This window comes from Salmo salar, chromosome ssa10, assembly GCF_905237065.1.
Source record: "Salmo salar chromosome ssa10, Ssal_v3.1, whole genome shotgun sequence".
In the NCBI taxonomy this organism is placed as follows: Eukaryota; Metazoa; Chordata; class Actinopteri; order Salmoniformes; family Salmonidae; genus Salmo; species Salmo salar.
This window is the reverse complement of record NC_059451.1, coordinates 33,848,824-33,866,824: the sequence shown is the minus strand read 5'-3', so window position 1 is coordinate 33,866,824 and position 18,001 is coordinate 33,848,824. Positions and strand designations below refer to the sequence as shown.

At 43.1% G+C, this 18,001-nt stretch overlaps 1 protein-coding gene across 4 annotated transcripts in view; it reads left to right on the top strand.

The window, feature by feature from the left end:
* Nucleotides 1-12,471, top strand: part of LOC106560289 (discoidin domain-containing receptor 2) — a 50,071-nt gene extending 37,600 nt beyond the window's left edge. The window contains exons 4-17 of one of the 4 annotated variants that reach the window (XM_045687695.1): nucleotides 898-1,129; nucleotides 1,339-1,486; nucleotides 1,628-1,730; nucleotides 2,600-2,783; nucleotides 3,239-3,479; nucleotides 3,598-3,669; nucleotides 3,848-3,960; nucleotides 4,238-4,406; nucleotides 4,581-4,819; nucleotides 5,115-5,242; nucleotides 5,440-5,637; nucleotides 5,743-5,977; nucleotides 9,551-9,700; nucleotides 9,800-12,471. In XM_045687695.1, the coding sequence (XP_045543651.1) occupies nucleotides 898-1,129; nucleotides 1,339-1,486; nucleotides 1,628-1,730; nucleotides 2,600-2,783; nucleotides 3,239-3,479; nucleotides 3,598-3,669; nucleotides 3,848-3,960; nucleotides 4,238-4,406; nucleotides 4,581-4,819; nucleotides 5,115-5,242; nucleotides 5,440-5,637; nucleotides 5,743-5,977; nucleotides 9,551-9,700; nucleotides 9,800-9,931 (2,344 nt within the window). In that variant the 3' untranslated portion in view covers nucleotides 9,932-12,471. Of the gene's footprint in view, nucleotides 1-897; nucleotides 1,130-1,338; nucleotides 1,487-1,627; nucleotides 1,731-2,599; nucleotides 2,784-3,238; nucleotides 3,480-3,597; nucleotides 3,670-3,823; nucleotides 3,961-4,186; nucleotides 4,407-4,580; nucleotides 4,820-5,114; nucleotides 5,243-5,439; nucleotides 5,638-5,742; nucleotides 5,978-9,550; nucleotides 9,701-9,799 lie in introns of all 4 variants that reach the window. The other 3 variants (XM_014123040.2, XM_014123041.2, XM_014123038.2) reach the window with 3 other exon arrangements.
* The last annotated feature ends 5,530 nt before the right edge of the window (nucleotides 12,472-18,001 follow it).

The window sequence follows — 18,001 nt, the reverse complement described above, 5'->3', positions numbered from 1 at the left end:
GACAATGGGTATAGGGAAAATTTGAGTATCATGTAGTAGCCTAAACCTATTGATGTTACATTGATCTGGGTGAATGGAATATGAATGACAGTCATCCATTATGCTGTAATAGAAATAAGGCCATGCTCATAACAACAATAATCATCCTCCCTCATCTTTTAAGTGGCACCGGCCGCCAATGACACACACAAACACACATATACATCCATAAATACCTCTCAATTTCGATTGTGGACTGGACACATGCAGGCTCCCCCACAACTACACACACAAACACTCATGCACATTAATATACACTCACAAACAGTTTTCAAGATTGTGTATGTGTTTTCAGTTAACTGGGTATCAGTTTCTGCTCTCTGTGTGTAAAAAAACACATGGTTAAGCCTGGAAAGAGCGAGAGAAAAAAATAAGAAACAGAGAGAGAGTGATTGTGTGTGCGTGTGCATGTGTGCTTGTTGGAGAATGGGTGGCCTGCTCTCATTTTTTTGAATAATGATGTAATCTAGGTTCTGTTCTGGACAGCATAGTTTTATTCTGGCCTAGCCTCCCCTCTCCCCTGCCAGCTCAACCCTACATGAACACTTTCACATTAATTTACGACAAATGTGTTTGTTTAACAGACTGTATGAACTGACATCCACCCACCACACTCACTTTCCACTGACCTCTCTCTCCCTTTTATCTTCGCTTTCCCTCCATCTCTCTCTCTCTCTGTTCCCTCCTCCCTTTCTCTCTGTGTTCACCACCTCCCTTTCTCTCTACTCTCCTTTTTATTCCTGTTCTCTCCCTCTCCTGCCCTCTCTCCTCCTCTTTCCACCCCCTCCTCTCTCTCCCACCCTCTCCACCCCCTCCTCTCTGTCCCATCCTCTCCACCCCTTTATCTCCCACCCTCAGATTAGACTTTGAGGAGGGTGATGGTGCGTGGTGTCCAGAGATAACGGTTGAACCAGACAGTCTAAAGGAGTTCCTCCAGATAGACCTGCGTTCCCTCCACTTCATCACCCTGGTGGGAACCCAGGGCCGCCACGCAGGGGGCATCGGCAACGAGTTCGCCCAGATGTACAAGATTAAATATAGCCGTGATGGCAGCCGCTGGATTTCCTGGAGGAACAGGCAGGGCAAACAGGTAATCAAGCAGTTATTGGTTATTGATTTACATGATTAATGATGGACAAGGAGGAAAGGAATATAAAATGTTAATACATTGATAATGGTAATATTGGTGATTTGTGACGTCACTCTCGGTGGTTAAGGGGAACTGTAATGTGTGATTTATTTCTTATTAATTAGACTAATTGGTTGATTGATTAATATCTGTGTGTGACATGGCTGTAGGTGATAGAGGGAAACAGGAATGCATATGACATTGTGCTGAAGGACCTGGAGCCTCCGATCATCGCCCGCTTCGTGAGGTTCATGCCCGTCTCAGACCACTCCATGAACGTCTGCATGAGGGTAGAGCTCTACGGCTGTGAGTGGCTTGGTAAGATAGATGGAGAGGAGAAAGGGATAGGAGGAGGAGCTCCTTACTCTGAGCCATAGGTAGACAGAGTTGGGCAAACTCGCTGCCTAGGCTTTAGCTCAGTGGGCTAATGCAGTCTCTCTCTCTCTCTCTCTATGTCAGATGGTCTGGTGTCCTACAACGCCCCAGCAGGAGAACAGATGAGTCTGGAGGGCCAGCCTGTCCACCTCAATGACTCGGTGTATGATGGAGCCGTCATCTACAGGTGGGTGTGCATAACTCCTTTTTCTTCTCGTCCTCCCTCCTCATCTTGCTGCTCCTCTTTTCTCTTTTCCTTCATCTCCTTGTCCTTATTTTTTCTCCTTCTCATTCCGCCTCTCAATATATCCCTCCTCTCTTGGTTCATCCAACCTCATTCTCTGTTCTTCCTCCTCCTCCTTTTGTCTTTCCTTCACCAACCTCTGAGCCTTGGTTCCACACTGGCCCTGTTGTTGCCTGGTTGCCATAGTTCTGGCAGGATGTAGACCGTGGCATGGGTCACTGTGGTTATGCCACACACACACACATGTCATTTTTCTCTGTGCAGTTATGCAATGGAGTGTTAGGAACACACACACACACACAAACAATTACACCCACGGATGGCTTCTGATCCATGAACGGGTGGGAGAGTTTGATTAAGTGCCTTTGGAATTAAACCTGACTTCTTGGGAGCATAAATGACTATGTGGCTATCCTTCCTTTCTGTGTTAATGTTTGAGTCACTGTGTGCTGAACAATATCCTCCGTGACACTGCCGTCAGTTTGTCTCTGCTATAGTAGTCAGGAAGTCTCTCTCCCTCTCTCTTTCTTTCTCCTCTCGCTCTTTGAGTTTGAGTCTGTTAAAGTAGTCCAAGAAGAGAAAAGGGCTGTTTTGATACCACAGCCAAGATGAGATATTGAGGGTGGTGGATAATATGATGCTACCACCTAGTGGTGGGTGGAGAGAGGTTGAACAAACACATAGTGAAATAGTTTCTCTCCACCTTCCTCCTCACAAAATAAATATTTAGAATTGTAAATAAATATTTGTAACTAAACATGAAACTAGTCATTATCTTCATCTCCTCTCCCCTTTTCCTTCTCCATCCCCAGTATGACGGAGGGGCTAGGCCAGCTGACTGATGGAATGTGTGGATTAGATGACTTCACCCACAGCCACGTCTACAATGTGTGGCCTGGTTACGACTACGTGGGATGGACCAATGAGAGCTTTCCCAATGGATACGTGGAGATCATGTTCGAGTTTGACCGCACTCGCAATTTCACCACCATGAAGGTGTGTGTGAAAGGATTGGGGGGAGGCAGACAACCTCTTTTTTTTATTTAACCTTTATTTATTTAACTAGGCAAGTCAGTTAAGAACAAATTCTTATATACAATGACGGCCTACCCCAGCCAAACCCTAAACCGGACGACACTGGGCCAATTGTGCCGGTTGTGGTACAGACTGGAATCGAACTAGGGTCTGTAGTGACGCCTCTAGCATTGAGGTGCAGTACCTTAGACCGCTGCACCACTCGGGAGCCCCATTTCTTGCTACTCCAGCTGGTATTTCATGTGTTCACCACCTCCCAAATAACAGGCATTGCATTTCTAAATCTTTCAGCTTCTTGACCTTATTTCCATCTCCCGAATACTTTTTCCTGCAGGTTGACTGTAATAACCTGTTTCACTGTAACAACATATACCCCTCTTGCTCTCCCCTCTCTCTTTCTGTCTCTCTCTTTCTAGGTGCACTGTAACAACATGTTCATGAAGCATGTAAAGGCGTTCCGCCAGGTGGTGTGTTACTTCCGTTCTGAGGCTGACTGGGAGGCCACGCCCCTTTCCTTTAGTCCCGTGGTGGATAACGTCAATCTCAGCGCCCGCTTCGTCACCATCTCTCTGGCCAATCACATGGCCAGCGCAATCAAGTGCCAGTTCTACTTCGCTGAAGCCTGGATGATGTTTAGCGAAATCACCTTCCAGTCAGGTAAACATGTGTACCGGTACACACACCTCAGATCACCTCCAACTCATGTATAGAGAACACCCCTTTCAATATGTATCTGTAAACTATTATCTGTTCTTGTCTGTCTCTGCTCTTCCAGACACAGCCATGTACAACACTACCCTGGCTCCCCCCAAGACTGGCAGCAGCCCCCCCACTAGCACTCAACCAGGTCAGTGCCCACTCCACATGCATCACACAAACACAAGCTGTAACAGTTTTTACCTTTTTTAACACACTCACATCTGTGAGCAATGCATTTTGAGCATTTCCTGCTTTAATTATGTAATCCAATCAAATGATGTCTTCCTCTATCCCCTCCCCAGGGGATGACCCCACCCACAAAATAGATGACAGCAACACCAGAATTCTGATTGTCTGCCTGGTGGCCATCATTCTTATCCTTGTCGCCATCATTGTCATCATCCTCTGGAGGCAGGTCTGGCAGAAAATGCTGGAGAAGGTGAGAGATGCCACCTGGTCACACATAGATACAAATGAGTTTTGCCTGAGTCAAAAAGCATTTTGATGCTCCATTTCTCTGAATTGTGAACGTTAGTTATTGTGACTGTTTGTTACTATCCGGAAATGTAAAATATTAGTACAAGTTGGGTAAATAAATCCTACCATGTGTTGATCAATCAAGGCTGGTCAGATGTGTCTCTTTACCCCAGCATCCTTTATTCTAGGCCTCGCGGCGGATGCTGGACGATGAACTAACTGCTAGTCTGTCACTACAGAGCGAGACGTTCGCCTACAGCCACAACAACCCGACATCATCGTCAGCACCAAGCGAGCAGGAGTCTAGCTCCACCTACGAGCATATCTTCCCCCTGGGCCCTGACTACCAGGAACCCTCACGACTCATACGCATGCTACCTGAGTTCTCCCACACCTCCGAGGATGCCGGTGAGTAGACCAGACACACAAGGCAGAGTTTATATGACCAGAAAAGATATGAGGTTGACTTAAGGAGGTTGAAAAATTATAATGTCTGCTCATTCTGTAAGCAAGAAGTCACCCCATTGTGTATGATGATGTCATATTGCTGTATCTACCTTCAACTCTTTTCTCTGGTATCAGCTTTGACCAGCACAGCAGTGACGGCCTCCAAGGCTCCCACTGCAACAGTTGCCCAGGACGGAGTCCCTCACTATGCCGAGGCAGACATCGTCAACCTGCAGGGCGTAACCGGGGGCAACACGTACGCGGTCCCTGCTTTAACCATGGACCTGCTGTCAGGGAAGGACGTGGCGGTGGAAGAGTTCCCCAGGAAACTGCTCACCTTCAAAGAGAAGCTGGGCGAGGGACAGTTTGGAGAGGTTTGTGCTCTCTGGACATTACATAGTAATCAATGCCATGTTTGATTTACATTCATTCAACTCATTTCTTATGCACTTCTGAGATTAACAATATTGATCAGGGTCATTAATTAGATTAATCTGGTGATTTAGGCTGAAGAAAAAGCTTGCACAACCTTTGTGGCTCTTTAGAACCATCGTAAGTGACCACTAGATGTCGTGTGTTGATCAGAGTCTCCAGGCTCTTTAGAACCATTGTTAGTGACCACTAGATGTAGTGCGTTGATCAGAGTCTCCATGATCCGTCTCCCTACAGGTCCACTTGTGTGAGGCAGAGGGCATGAAGGAGTTTATAGATGAGGATTTCTCCTTCAACATCAGTGACAACCACCCAGTACTGGTTGCTGTTAAGATGCTCAGAGCAGATGCTAACAAAAACGCCAGGTGAGGGAAAGCACACTCCTGATTAGAGAACACAGTGAATGTCTGATAATGCTGCTACCAAATGTATTTACCACGTAGACATGTTTTGAGTGATTCTTCAAGCACATGATTTGTGTGTGTGTTTTGGGATTAATTCCTATTTATCATTCAAAGCTCTCACAGTCTCCCTACTGACCTCTAACTTCTGTTCTAATCAGGAATGACTTCCTGAAGGAGATTAAGATCATGTCACGTCTGAAGGACCCCAACATCATCCGTCTGCTGGCCGTGTGTATCTGCAGCGACCCCCTCTGCATGATCACAGAGTACATGGAGAACGGTGACCTCAACCAGTTCCTGTCCCGCCATGAACCTGAGGGACAGATAGCACTCATCAGCAACGTAACCACTGTCGGGTAGGGATAAGGGGATGGAGGCTGGGGTGTGTGTGTAATCCTGTATATCTCTTCACCTCTCCTGGTGCTGACTCTCTCTCCATCTCTGCCTTTCCTCTGCTCCAGCTACAGTGACCTGCGCTACATGGCCACTCAGATTGCCTCAGGGATGAGGTACCTCTCCTCGCTTAACTTTGTCCACAGAGACCTGGCCACGAGGAACTGTCTGGTGGGGAAGAACTACACCATCAAGATTGCTGACTTTGGCATGAGCAGGAACCTGTACAGTGGAGACTACTACCGCATCCAGGGTCGGGCTGTGCTGCCCATACGATGGATGTCCTGGGAGAGCATACTGCTGGTGAGGACTGAGGGAGAGAGAGAGGGAGGGAGGGAGAAGCTGGTGAGACGTGGTGGCCCCCTGGTGGTCTTACATGGAATAGATACCTTAGTTTTTTCTTTATTTATTTAACTAGGAAAGTCAGTTAAGAACAAATTCTTATTTACAATGATGGCCTACCAAAAGGCAAAAAGATTCCTGCAGGGACAGGGGCTGGGATTAAACATATATATATATATTTACATTTACATTACATTTAAGTCATTTAGCAGACGGTCTTATCCAGAGCGACTTACAAAATGGTGCATTCACCTTATGATATCCAGTGGAACAACCACTTTACAATAGTGCATCTAAATCTTTTAAGGGGGGGGTTAGAAGGATTACTTTATCCTATCCTAGGTATTCCTTAAAGAGGTGGGGTTTCAGGTGTCTCCGGAAGGTGGTGATTGACTCCGCTGTCCTGGCGTCGTGAGGGAGCTTGTTCCACCATTGGGGTGCCAGAGCAGCGAACAGTTTTGACTGGGCTGAGCGGGAACTGTGCTTCCTCAGAGGTAGGGGGGCCAGCAGGCCAGTGGTGGATGAACGCAGTGCCCTTGTTTGGGTGTAGGGCCTGATCAGAGCCTGAAGGTATGGAGGTGCCGTTCCCTTCACAGCTCCGTAGGCAATCACCATGGTCTTGTAGCGGATGCGAGCTTCAACTGGAAGCCAGTGGAGAGAGCGGAGGAGCGGGGTATATATAATATATATATATATATATATATAGGACAAAACACACATCACAACCAGAGAGACAACACTACATAAAAGAGACCTAAGACAAGAACATAGCATGGCAGCAACACATGACAACAGAGTATGGTAGCAACACAACATGACAACAACATGGTAGCAACAAAACATGGCAGCAGCACAACAAAACATGGTACAAGCATTATTTGGCACAGACAAGGGCAAGAAGGTAGAGACAACAATACATCACGCAAAGCAGCCACAACTGTCAGTAAGAGTGTCCACGATTGAGTCTTTGAATGAAGAGATTGAGATAAAAATGTCCAGTTTGAGTGTTTGTTGCAGCTCGTTCCAGTCGCTAGCTGCAGCAAACTAAAAAGAGGAGCGACCCAGGATGAGGGCTGCAGTAAATATCTCAGGCCTCCCCCTATCTAAGAGGGTTTTATAAATAAGCATCAACCAGTGAGTCTACAGAGATGACCAGTTTACAGAGGAGTATAAAGTGCAGTGACGTGTCCTATAAGGAACATTGGTGGCAAATCTGATGGCTGAATGGTAAAGAACATCTAGCCTCACTAGAGCACCCTTTCCTGCCGATTTATAAATTACGTCTCCGTAATTTAGCATGGGTAGGATGGTCATCTGAATCAGGATTAGTTTGGCAGCTGGGGTGAAAGAGGAGCGATTACGATAGAGGAAATCAAGTCTAGATTTAACTTTAGCCTGCAGCTTCGATATATGCTGACAGAAGGATAGTGCACTGTCTAGCCATACTCCCAAGTATGAGGTGACTACCTCAAGCTCTAAACCCTCAGGAGGTAGTAATCACACCAGTGGGGAGAGGGGCATTCTTCTTACCAAACCACATGACATTTGTTTTGGAGGTGTTCAGAACAAGGTTAAGGGCAGAGAAAGCTTGTTGGACACTAAGAAAGCTTTGTTGCAGTGTGTTTAACACAAAATCCGGGGAGGGGTCAGCTGAGTATAAGACTGTATCACCCACAGAGAGAGAACTGCTCCTTAAAGTAACTCACTTTGGCCTTCCGGATAGCCTGAGTGCTCTTATTTCTCATTTGCCTGAACGATAGCCAGACAGCCTGAGTATGCGTGTGCCGAGCCTTTCACCAAATGCAATTCTTGAGGTGGAGTAACTCTGCAAGATCCCGGTCGAACCAGGGGCTGAACCTGTTTTTAATTCTCATTTTCTTTATGGGAGCCTCTTTGTTAACAATACCGCTGAAAATATCAAAAAAGAAGGTCCAAGCGTCTTAAACAGAGGGGATCAAGCTGATTCTATACCAATTTACAGAGGCCAGGTCATGAAGGAACGCTTGCTCATTAAAGAAAGATTTAGGGAGTCCCATTGCTTTAGGACTTGGTCAGGTGGTTTAAGCATGTCCCAGTTTAGGTCACCTAGCAGGACAAATTCAGACTTAGTGTAAGGGGCCAGGAGAGAGCTTAGGGCAGGTAGGGTACAGGCCGGTGCTGATGGTGGACGATAGCACCCAGCAACAGTCAACAAAGAGCTATTTGAATGTTTAATACTTAAAACCAGCAAATCAAATTGTTTGGGGACAGACTTGGGGGAGACAACCGAGCACTGAAGGTGATCCTTGGTAAAGATTGCCACTCCACCACCTTTGGAAGATCTGTCTTGCAGAACAAGGTTAAAACCAGAAAGGTTAACATCAGTATTCAAAACACTCTTCCTTAACCACGTCTCTGTAATGATCAACACATCTGGGGGTGGCAGGGTAGCCTAGTGGTTAGAGCGTTGTACTAGTAACCGAAAGGCTGCAAGTTTGAATCCCCGAGCTGACAAGGTACACATCTGTTGTTCTGCCCCTGAACAAGGCAGTTAACCCACTGTTCCTAGGCCATCATTGAAAATAAGAATTTGTTCTTAACTGACTTGCCTAGTTAAATAAAGGTAAAATAAAATCTGGATTGGAGCTGTGAACCCACACTTTCAATTGATCCATTTTAGGCAATAAGCTTCTAGTGTTAACGTGCAGAAAACCCAGGCTTTTACGAGAGCAGAAATCAGTGAAGCAGATATTAGACCACAAGTCAGAATTGAGGCTAGCAACAGTAGATGGGCCACGGTGTACATGCACATTTCCAGATATCTTCAATCAAGGCACGGCATAGGACAGGAAGAGCTCTGCAGTGCTGATTTATGACTTTTGAATGTGCATTAGATGGCAATAAGATCATATTGTACAGCAATTTCATCAGGTAACATGAATACTAAGCCGGCGAGAGGTGGTTAGAATAGGATGGGAGGCCAAAAGTCTGTGTAACCAATAGAGTCTGTTTTTTCCACTTCAATCAGTGTAGATGAAGGGAGGAGACAGGTTGAAGAAGGAATTTTAAGCCTTGAGACAATTGAGACATGGATTGTGTATGCGTGACATTCAGAAGGTGAATGGGCAAGACAAAAGATTTTAGTGCTTTTTTGGTAGTAGGTGTCAGGCGCACCGGTTTGTGTCAAGAACTGCAACGCTTCTGGGTTTTTCACACTCAACAGTTTCCTGTGTGTATCAAGAATAGTCCACCACCCAAAGGACATCCAGCCAACTTGACAACTGTGGGAAGCATTGGAGTCAACATAGGCCAGCATCCCTTTAGAATGCTTTTGACACCTTGTAGAGTCCATGCTCTGACAAATTTAGGCTGTTCTGAGGGTGAAGGGGGGGCGCTCCTAATGTTTGATATACTCAGTGCATGTTTACTGTAATGGGCCTGTGAATGAGGGCTTTGGTTATCAGTTGAACTATCCCCTTTTTAAGCCCCTACAAATCATCTAAACTCAATAACTTATGTAGCCTAATGTCTGTTGTTCTGCCTCTTCACTCCCAGGGTAAGTTCACCACAGCCAGTGACGTGTGGGCGTTTGGGGTGACGCTGTGGGAGACCCTGACCTTCTGTAAGGAGCAGCCTTACTCCCAGCTGACTGATGAACAGGTCATAGAGAACACTGGGGAGTTCTTCAGGGACCAGAAACGACAGGTGAGAGACACACTCAAACTGACTCACTCCCTTTTGCTGCAGATCTATCTGCCTATGTTCTACTTTATTGTACCTGATTGTCTTGTCTACATGTTGTAGATCTACCTGCCCCAGCCAGTGCTGTGTCCTGACTCTTTGTATAAGATCATGCTGTGTTGTTGGAGAAGGAACACCAAGGAGAGGCCTTCCTTCCAGGAGATTCACCGAGTGCTGCTGGAAAGCCAAGCTTAGGGCCCGAACCCCTGGGCCAGCACACACACACACAGACAAACAGACAGACGGATGAAACGCATCAACAACACAAGCATCGGTCTATAAGTCAAAAGGTCAACTCGGTTCAACTTTTGATGCACAGAAAAATTACGAATGGCTGTCCGTTGTCTCAGCTAGAGAAGTAAAAGTGAAATCTAGCAATGAAATTTCTGCACTTTTTAAAATGTATCATTTATTCCAAATGGTGCTAGAAATAAGTATAAAGTTTCCACCTTGTTTAATGCAGTGTAATGTAATGCCACGTCTATGAATTCAATTGTGTTTTCTTTAAGAAGACTGCTTGAATGTAAATCAGATGTCTTCATTAAGCAAACCATCAGTGTTCAGTTTGGAGAATTTTGATACATTCATATTTTTCTTTTGCAAGGTTATTCATCTCAGTCACTCTGACCGTTTCTTTGTACACTTTGCTTAGAGCCAACAGGGATAATGGTAATGTAGTCAATGCATTATATGACTCTTTACATGATCCTGACTTACTATCACCAATTTTTAATCTGTTGACAATGTGTCATATAGATATAACATATCTAATCTGTTGGCTTTGAGTAAAGAGTTACAAGTGATGAACAAATTCATAACATAGGCAATAACCATCATTCGACCATATCTCAGCTATAGTACTCTGTGGCAGTACACTTTGCCACAGTGTCTGCCAGTGATATTTGACCAAGAGTGCTCAAAGACATTGGTGTGTATGTACTTCAATAGATCTTGTTAAATCTCAAATAGTAAAATTTTGTATTGATATTTATATGTATTGTTTATATTTCAGTTTGCTTTCTGTTTATATATTTGGGTACTGATCAGCTTCTTTTTGCATGGGAAAATTTGTACAAAGTTGTACATTGTGCAATTTTCTAGATTCAGTTTTGTAGTTTTGTATTTCGTTGAACATCTCAATCGAGAGTAGTTTCAGAAAATGACAGTAGGCTTTGTTGAATGTGAGGTGGACAAACGTTGGTTCTCATTCATATTTGTGACCAAATCACTGTCCAAATCAGATCGTAGATCAGCTGCATTACTGCTGGTCCATGTTCAGTCCACACTGAGCAGATTATAAATAAGGTGCATTAGTGCTGGTCCATGTTCGGTCCATACTGATCAGATTATGGTGCTAATCAGGATCCAGACTGGAGGGGAGAGGATGTGCTATGCTAACTAAGTTCTGATGGGTCTTTGGAAAGGGAATTGTGGGAAACGATGCTTCTAGAGAGAAAGATTTTTTAAATGGTTAGTGTGTTTGCTACCTTTATACAACAAATGTTCTAAGCTATCATTGTATTGTATTGAACGTGTTAAAATGCACAGTTGTTCTGAACAGGAAAACAACTGTTTATGATGTATCTCTGTTGAAAGAGAGTGAGAGCTGAACGGTGATTAGAGGGTTTCTGAATAGAGTTAAGGTGAGGTTGATAATCAGTCAGAATGATTTCAGACAATCTCAACTGCACACAAGGACAGTTCTTGTACAACAAGACCGTTACTATAGTAGCTATTATGATTATGCAATTCTTTCACCATTAGCTTTAGGTTTGAACCCTAAATGACTTCAATATGTTATCAACCTGTCTCCAGTCTTCATGGTCTACAGGCTTAGTTTTGATGTCCTGCTTTCTACAATCACACACAGGTGCAACTTTACTCAGGGGCCTTCTCCTTATCAGCAACCTTCGCCCCTGGACCTTATTATTCACATTCTGGTGTCATTATGTGTCATTATGGGCCATCTTTATAGGTTGTGTACAGTTATAGGCTGAGACCCAAATCAAACACTTTAAGTTTTAATGTCACATGCACAAGCACAGTGAAATGCTTTTCTTGCTAACTCAAACCCCAACAATGGGCTTTCAATAACAACATATTAATAGAAAAAAAACACATTTACATTTACATTTTAGTCATTTAGCAGATGCTCTTATCCAGAGCGACTTACAGTAGTGAGTGCATACAACACGAGAAATAAGAATAGGAATTATGAACTACACTATCAAGTAAGCGTACTATATACAGGAAATATTTAAAAAGTCAGTTAATGTTTTATTTCTGTATTTCATTTATGATTTTCTGATTCTCTCCTGACCATGAACTGACTTTATATTGCCCTGTGGAAAGTATATTTGTACATGTATTGTAGTCATAGTAATGATTTGATAGTCAGTAGTATGGATGAGGCATGCATTGATATATATCCTTAAGACCAAAATGGGACCGTTCACAGCATCTCAATGTTTCAGCTTGTTTGAATGCTTTATTATTGTATTATTACAGATTTTCCATCTATAAAGCAAATGAGGGCATACTTATTGTATAGTAATGAAGTTGAATAGAGGTTATTAGTGTGTCAGTGCACAAGGAAATTAAATAGTAGTTGAGTTTTATAAGATCTTTGTACTCAAATGGGGGGGGGGGGGGGATTATCAATAAAAACATTGAATTGTCTGATTTGTCATGGTGATAACTTGTTAGACGAAATAAAACAAATCACCTAAATGATGCATAGTCTATTGTTTTGATTTACAATAAAAAATACATTAATGTGACCAATGGATATAGGTGTATGTAAATCACAGAGTTCAGGATATGAATATGTGACAGACTTCGACAGGATTTTCTACTCAACCATTTCTTATTTTCCTATATCTGGGCTGACAGTAGTCTAAACGCTATTGGCTGGTGCTAGGATGTCGCCCAATCATACCACAGGATGCGTTGTTAGCAAGGGGCAGTAGTCTGATTTCGACGTCGTACTCTACAGTTTGTGGACAGATTGTTGCTGTATTTATACATAATTATATTGATTTAAACAAGCGATAATTACCAAGGGCGTGTTAGTTACCGGAGCGAACATGTAAATATACACGTCTTGGTTTTATTACTGTATCGGTGAAGGAAATACGTTTATTGCAACTTTCTCCGCTAGACTAATGGACAGCGCTGTTACTGTAAATAGATTAGCGTCGTCACTAGTTACCACATCCACCGCGCCTATTTCTACAATTTATTTTCTTTAAAGTGTGATTTTAAACCTAACCGTATCCTTAATCTTATGCCTAACCATGACCTTAAATTAAGACCAAAAAGCAAATGTTATATACACACACACACACACACAACTTTGACTTTGTGGCTCTGGTAACTAGTGAAACCAACCCTTTTCCTGGAGCGCAACCTTCCTGCAGGTTCTCTCTAGAACACCTTCCCAAAAGAGTAGAGGCTAACGGGGACCAACTCCATGTTAATGCCCATGATTTTGTAATGAGATGTTCAACGAGCAGGTGTTCACATACTTTTGGTCATGTAGTGTATAGATAGATCATAAAGAGATCTGTTCGGGTCATGTAATCTAATTTTATGAACTTTTTATACATCACCTGCGTGTCACGTCTTGTTGAGCGGAACGCCTCGCCAATATCCAATGGAAGAACGTGGCGCGAAATACAAAAACCTCAAAAAATGCAATAATTTCAATTTTTCAAACATACGACTATTTTACACCATTTTAAAGACAAGACTCAAGTTAATCTAACCATATTGTCCGATTTCAAAAAGGCTTTACAGCGAAAGCAAAACAGATTATGTTAGGAGAGTACATAGCCAAAAACAATCACACAGCCATTTTCCAAGCAAGCATATACGTCACAAAACCCCAAAACACAGCTAAATGAAGTACTAACCTTTGATGATCTTCATCAGATGACACTCCTAGGACATTATGTTATACAATACATGCATGTTTTGTTCAATCAAGTTCATATTTATATCCAAAAACAGCTTTTTACATTGGCATGTGATGTTCAGAACATGCATTCCCACCCAAAACTTCCGGTGACTTTACAAAATTACTCATCATAAACGTTGACAAAATACATAACAATTATTTTAAGAATTATAGATACAGAACTCCTTTATGCAATTGCTATGTTAGATTTTAAAATAGCTTTTAGGTGAAAGCACATTTTGCAATATTCTGAGTACATAGCTCAGCCATCACGGCTAGCTATTTTGACACCCGCCAAGTTCGGGGCTCACTAAACTCAGAATTAGTATTAGAAAAATTGTATTACCTTTGCTGATCTTCGTCAGAATGCACTCCCAGGACTGCTACTTCCACAACAAATGTTGTTTTGGTTCCAAATAATCCATAGTTATGTCCAAATACCTCCGTTTTGTTCGTGCGTTCAGGTCACTATCCAAAGGGTAACATGCGAGCGCATTTCGAGACAAAAATTCAAAATGTTCCATTATGTCACGTCCTGACCAGTATAAGGGTTATTTGTTATTGTAGTTTGGGCAGGACGTGGCAGAGGGTATTTGTTTTATGTGGTTCGGGGTGGTGGTTTATTTAGTAGGGTGTTTGATTTATTATTTCCGGGGTTTTGGGTACTGTTCTATGTTTGTATTTCTATGTTCTGTCTAGTCTTTTGTATTTCTATGTTTTGTTAATTGTGGTTGGACTCTCAATTGGAGGCAGGTGTTTTCTCGTTGCCTCTGATTGAGAGTCCTATATATGGGTATGTGTTTGGTTTAGTGTTTGTGGGAGATTGTTCCATGTATAGCTTATGGCCTTACAGGACTGTTTATTCGTCGTTGTGTTTCTTTTGGTGTACGTGTTTATTTTGGTTTTTCCTTCTTTCCGTAATAAAAGAAGATGAGTACACATATACCCGCTGCGTTTTGGTCTCAATCTGACGACAACCGTTACACATTACCGTACTTAGAAGCATGTCAAACGCTGTTTAAAATCAATTTTTATGGTATTTTTCTCGTAAAATAGCGATAATATTCCAACCGGACAATAGTGTATTCATTCAAAGAGGAAAAGAAAAAACAGCATGGTCGCGTGAATGCGCATATCCAATCTCTTTGTCACCAGGCAGACCACTGACAAACTGAGCTACTATACTCTGCCCAGAGACAGAAGACACCTCAATCCGCTTTCTGAAGGCTTTAGAGAGCCAATGGAAGCCTTAGAAAGTGCTACGTAACCCCACAGATACTGTCGTTTTGAAAGGGACTAAAAAGAAGAACTACAAATTCTCAGACAGGCCACTTCCTGCTTGGAATCTTCTCAGGTTTTTGCCTGCCATATGAGTTCTGTTATACTCACAGACACCATTCAAACAGTTTTAGAAACTTCAGAGTTTTCTATCCAAATCTACTAATCATATGCATATTCTAGTTTCTGGGCAAGAGTAGTAACCAGATTAAATCGGGTAAGTTTTTTTTTCATCCGGCCGTGAAAATACTGCCCCCTATCCACAACAGGTTTTTAATGCCCATGATTTTGTAATGAGATGTTCAACGAGCAGGTGTTCACATACTTTTGGTCATGTAGTGTATAGATAGATAGATAATCATAAAGAGATCTGTTCGGGTCATGTAATCTTATTTTTTACATCACCTGAGTGTCACGTTCTGAATCTTCAAATTCCCTGTCATAAAGGAGCCAAGGCGCAGCGTGCGGGTAATTCCACATCTTTATTGAGGGAAATCAATAAACAGGTACGCAGCAAGAACGTAACGCACTGTGCCGTACACACACAGAAAATACAATAACCCACAAACATAGGTGGGGAACAGGCTGCCTAAGTATGATTCCTAATCAGAGACAACGATAGACAGCTGCCTCTGATTAGGAACCATACTTGGCCCAACAAAGAAATACAAAAACAACATAGACATACAACACATAGAATGCCCACCCCATGTCACACCCTGACCTAACCAAACAGAGAAAAACGACTCTCTCAGGTGACACTAAGATAGTAGTTTTTGTAAAGACATTGAGGACACTGGATCCATCTGCCCTTCACCAACTGCCTTTTCATAGCAACACTTCATAAAAAATTAACACCACAGTTTCTATGACAATAGTTCTGTCCTCCTCTTCCCTGGAGAATTGTTTTGCTCACTGCTGATTCCAGAGTCACCTCTACTATTCTGCTTACCTCAGGGTTCTTCTGACCTCGGGGCTCTGTATTGGAGAGCCCAGTTGACTGTGGTGGTGTCTCTTATCACTTCTGTATTGATGACCAACCTGACTTACAGCATCCTGCACTCTTTCCCCACCCTCCTCTGGAACATGCTCATGCACATTCTCTGGCTGGTGTGTGTGTGTTGTGTGTGTGTGTACGTGCGTGATAATAGTATTTGTTAAAGGGGAATTTTACTCAAATCATTTGTTCCACAAAAGTGTGCATGTCAACCCTCAAGTTTTCAAGATGTATTCAGTTGCCAAGATGCTTTCAGTTTCCAAGATATACAGTGCATTTGTAAAGTATTCAGACCTTGACTTTTTCCACATTTTGTTACATTACAAACTTATTCTTAAATTGCTCAAATTGATTTTTTTCCATCATCAATCTACACACAATACCCCATAATGACAAAGCAAAAACTGTTTATTTATACATTTTTGCAAATGTATAAAACATTTCAACTGAAATATCACATTTGCATAAGTATTCAGACCCTTTACTCAGTACTTTGTTGAAGCACCGTTGGCAGCGATTACAGGCACACCTGTATTTGGGGAGTTTCTCCCATTCTTCTCTGCAGATCCTCTCAAGCGCTGTCAGGTTGGATGGGGAGAGTCATTACACAGCTATTTTCAGGTCTCACCAGAGATTTTCGATCAGGTTCAAGTCTGGGCTCTGGCTGGGCCACTCATGGACATTCAGAGACTTGTCCCAATGCCACTGCTGCATTGTCTTGGCTGTGTGCTTAGGGTCGTTGTCCTGTTGGAAGGTGAACCTTCGCCCCACTCTGAGGTCCTGAGCTCTCTGGCGCTCAAGGATCTCTCTGTACTTTGCTCTGTTCATCTTTCCCACGCTCCTGACTAGTCTCCCAGTCCCTGCCACTTTAAAACATCCCCACAGCATGATGCTGCCACCACCATGCTTCACTGTAGGGATGGTGCCAGGTTTCCTCCAGACGTGACACTTGGCATTCAGGCCAAAGAGTTCAATCTTGGTTTCATCAAACCAGACAATCTTGTTTCTCATGGTCTGAGAGTCCTTTAGGTGCCTTTTGGCAAACTCCAAGCGGGCTGTCATGTGTCTTTTACTGAGGAGTGGCTTCTTTCTGGCCACTCTACCATAAAGGCCTGATTAGTGGAGTGCTGAAGAGATGGTTGTCCTTTTGGAAGGTTCTCCCATCTCTACAGAGGATATTCTGGAGCTCTGTCAGAGTGACCATCGGGTTCTTGGTCACCACCCTGACCAAGGCCCTTCTCCCCCGATTGCTCAGTTTGGCCGGGTGGCAGGCTCTAGGAACAGTCTTCGTGGTTCCAAACTTCTTCCATTTAAGAATGATGGAGGCCACTGTGTTCTTGGGGACCTTCAATGCTGCAGACATTTTTTGGTACCCTTCCACAGATCTGTGGTTCAACACAATCCTGTCTCGGAGCTCGATGGACAATTCCTTCGACCTCATGGCTTGGTTTTTGCTCTGACATGCACTGTCAACTGTGGGGCCTTATATAGACAGGTGTGTGCCTTTCCAAATCATATCTAATCAATTGAATTTACCACAGGTGGACTCCAATCAAGTTGTAGAAACATCTCAAGGATGATCAATGGAAAAAGGATGCACCTGAGCTTAATTTTGAGTCTCATAGCAAAGGGTCTGAATAGTTATGTAATGATTTCTTTTTGTGATTTCTTTTTGTCATTATGGGGTATTGTGTGTAGATTGATGATGGGAAAAATATGTCATCCATTTTAGAATAAGAATAAGGCTGTAAGGTAACAAAATGTGGAAAAGGGGAAGGGGTCTGAATACTTCCGAATGCACTGTATTGCTTTCATCATGATGATGAGTCTGATCTCTCTTGCTTATTTTGATAGATTAGAATCTTTACCAACATATTCACCTTGACTCAGTAAAATGGAGCGGAGGCTCTGGTATGTACACACACAGACACACACACACACCGACTCACACACACACACACACACACACACACACACACACACACACACACACACACACACACACACACACACACACACACACACACACACA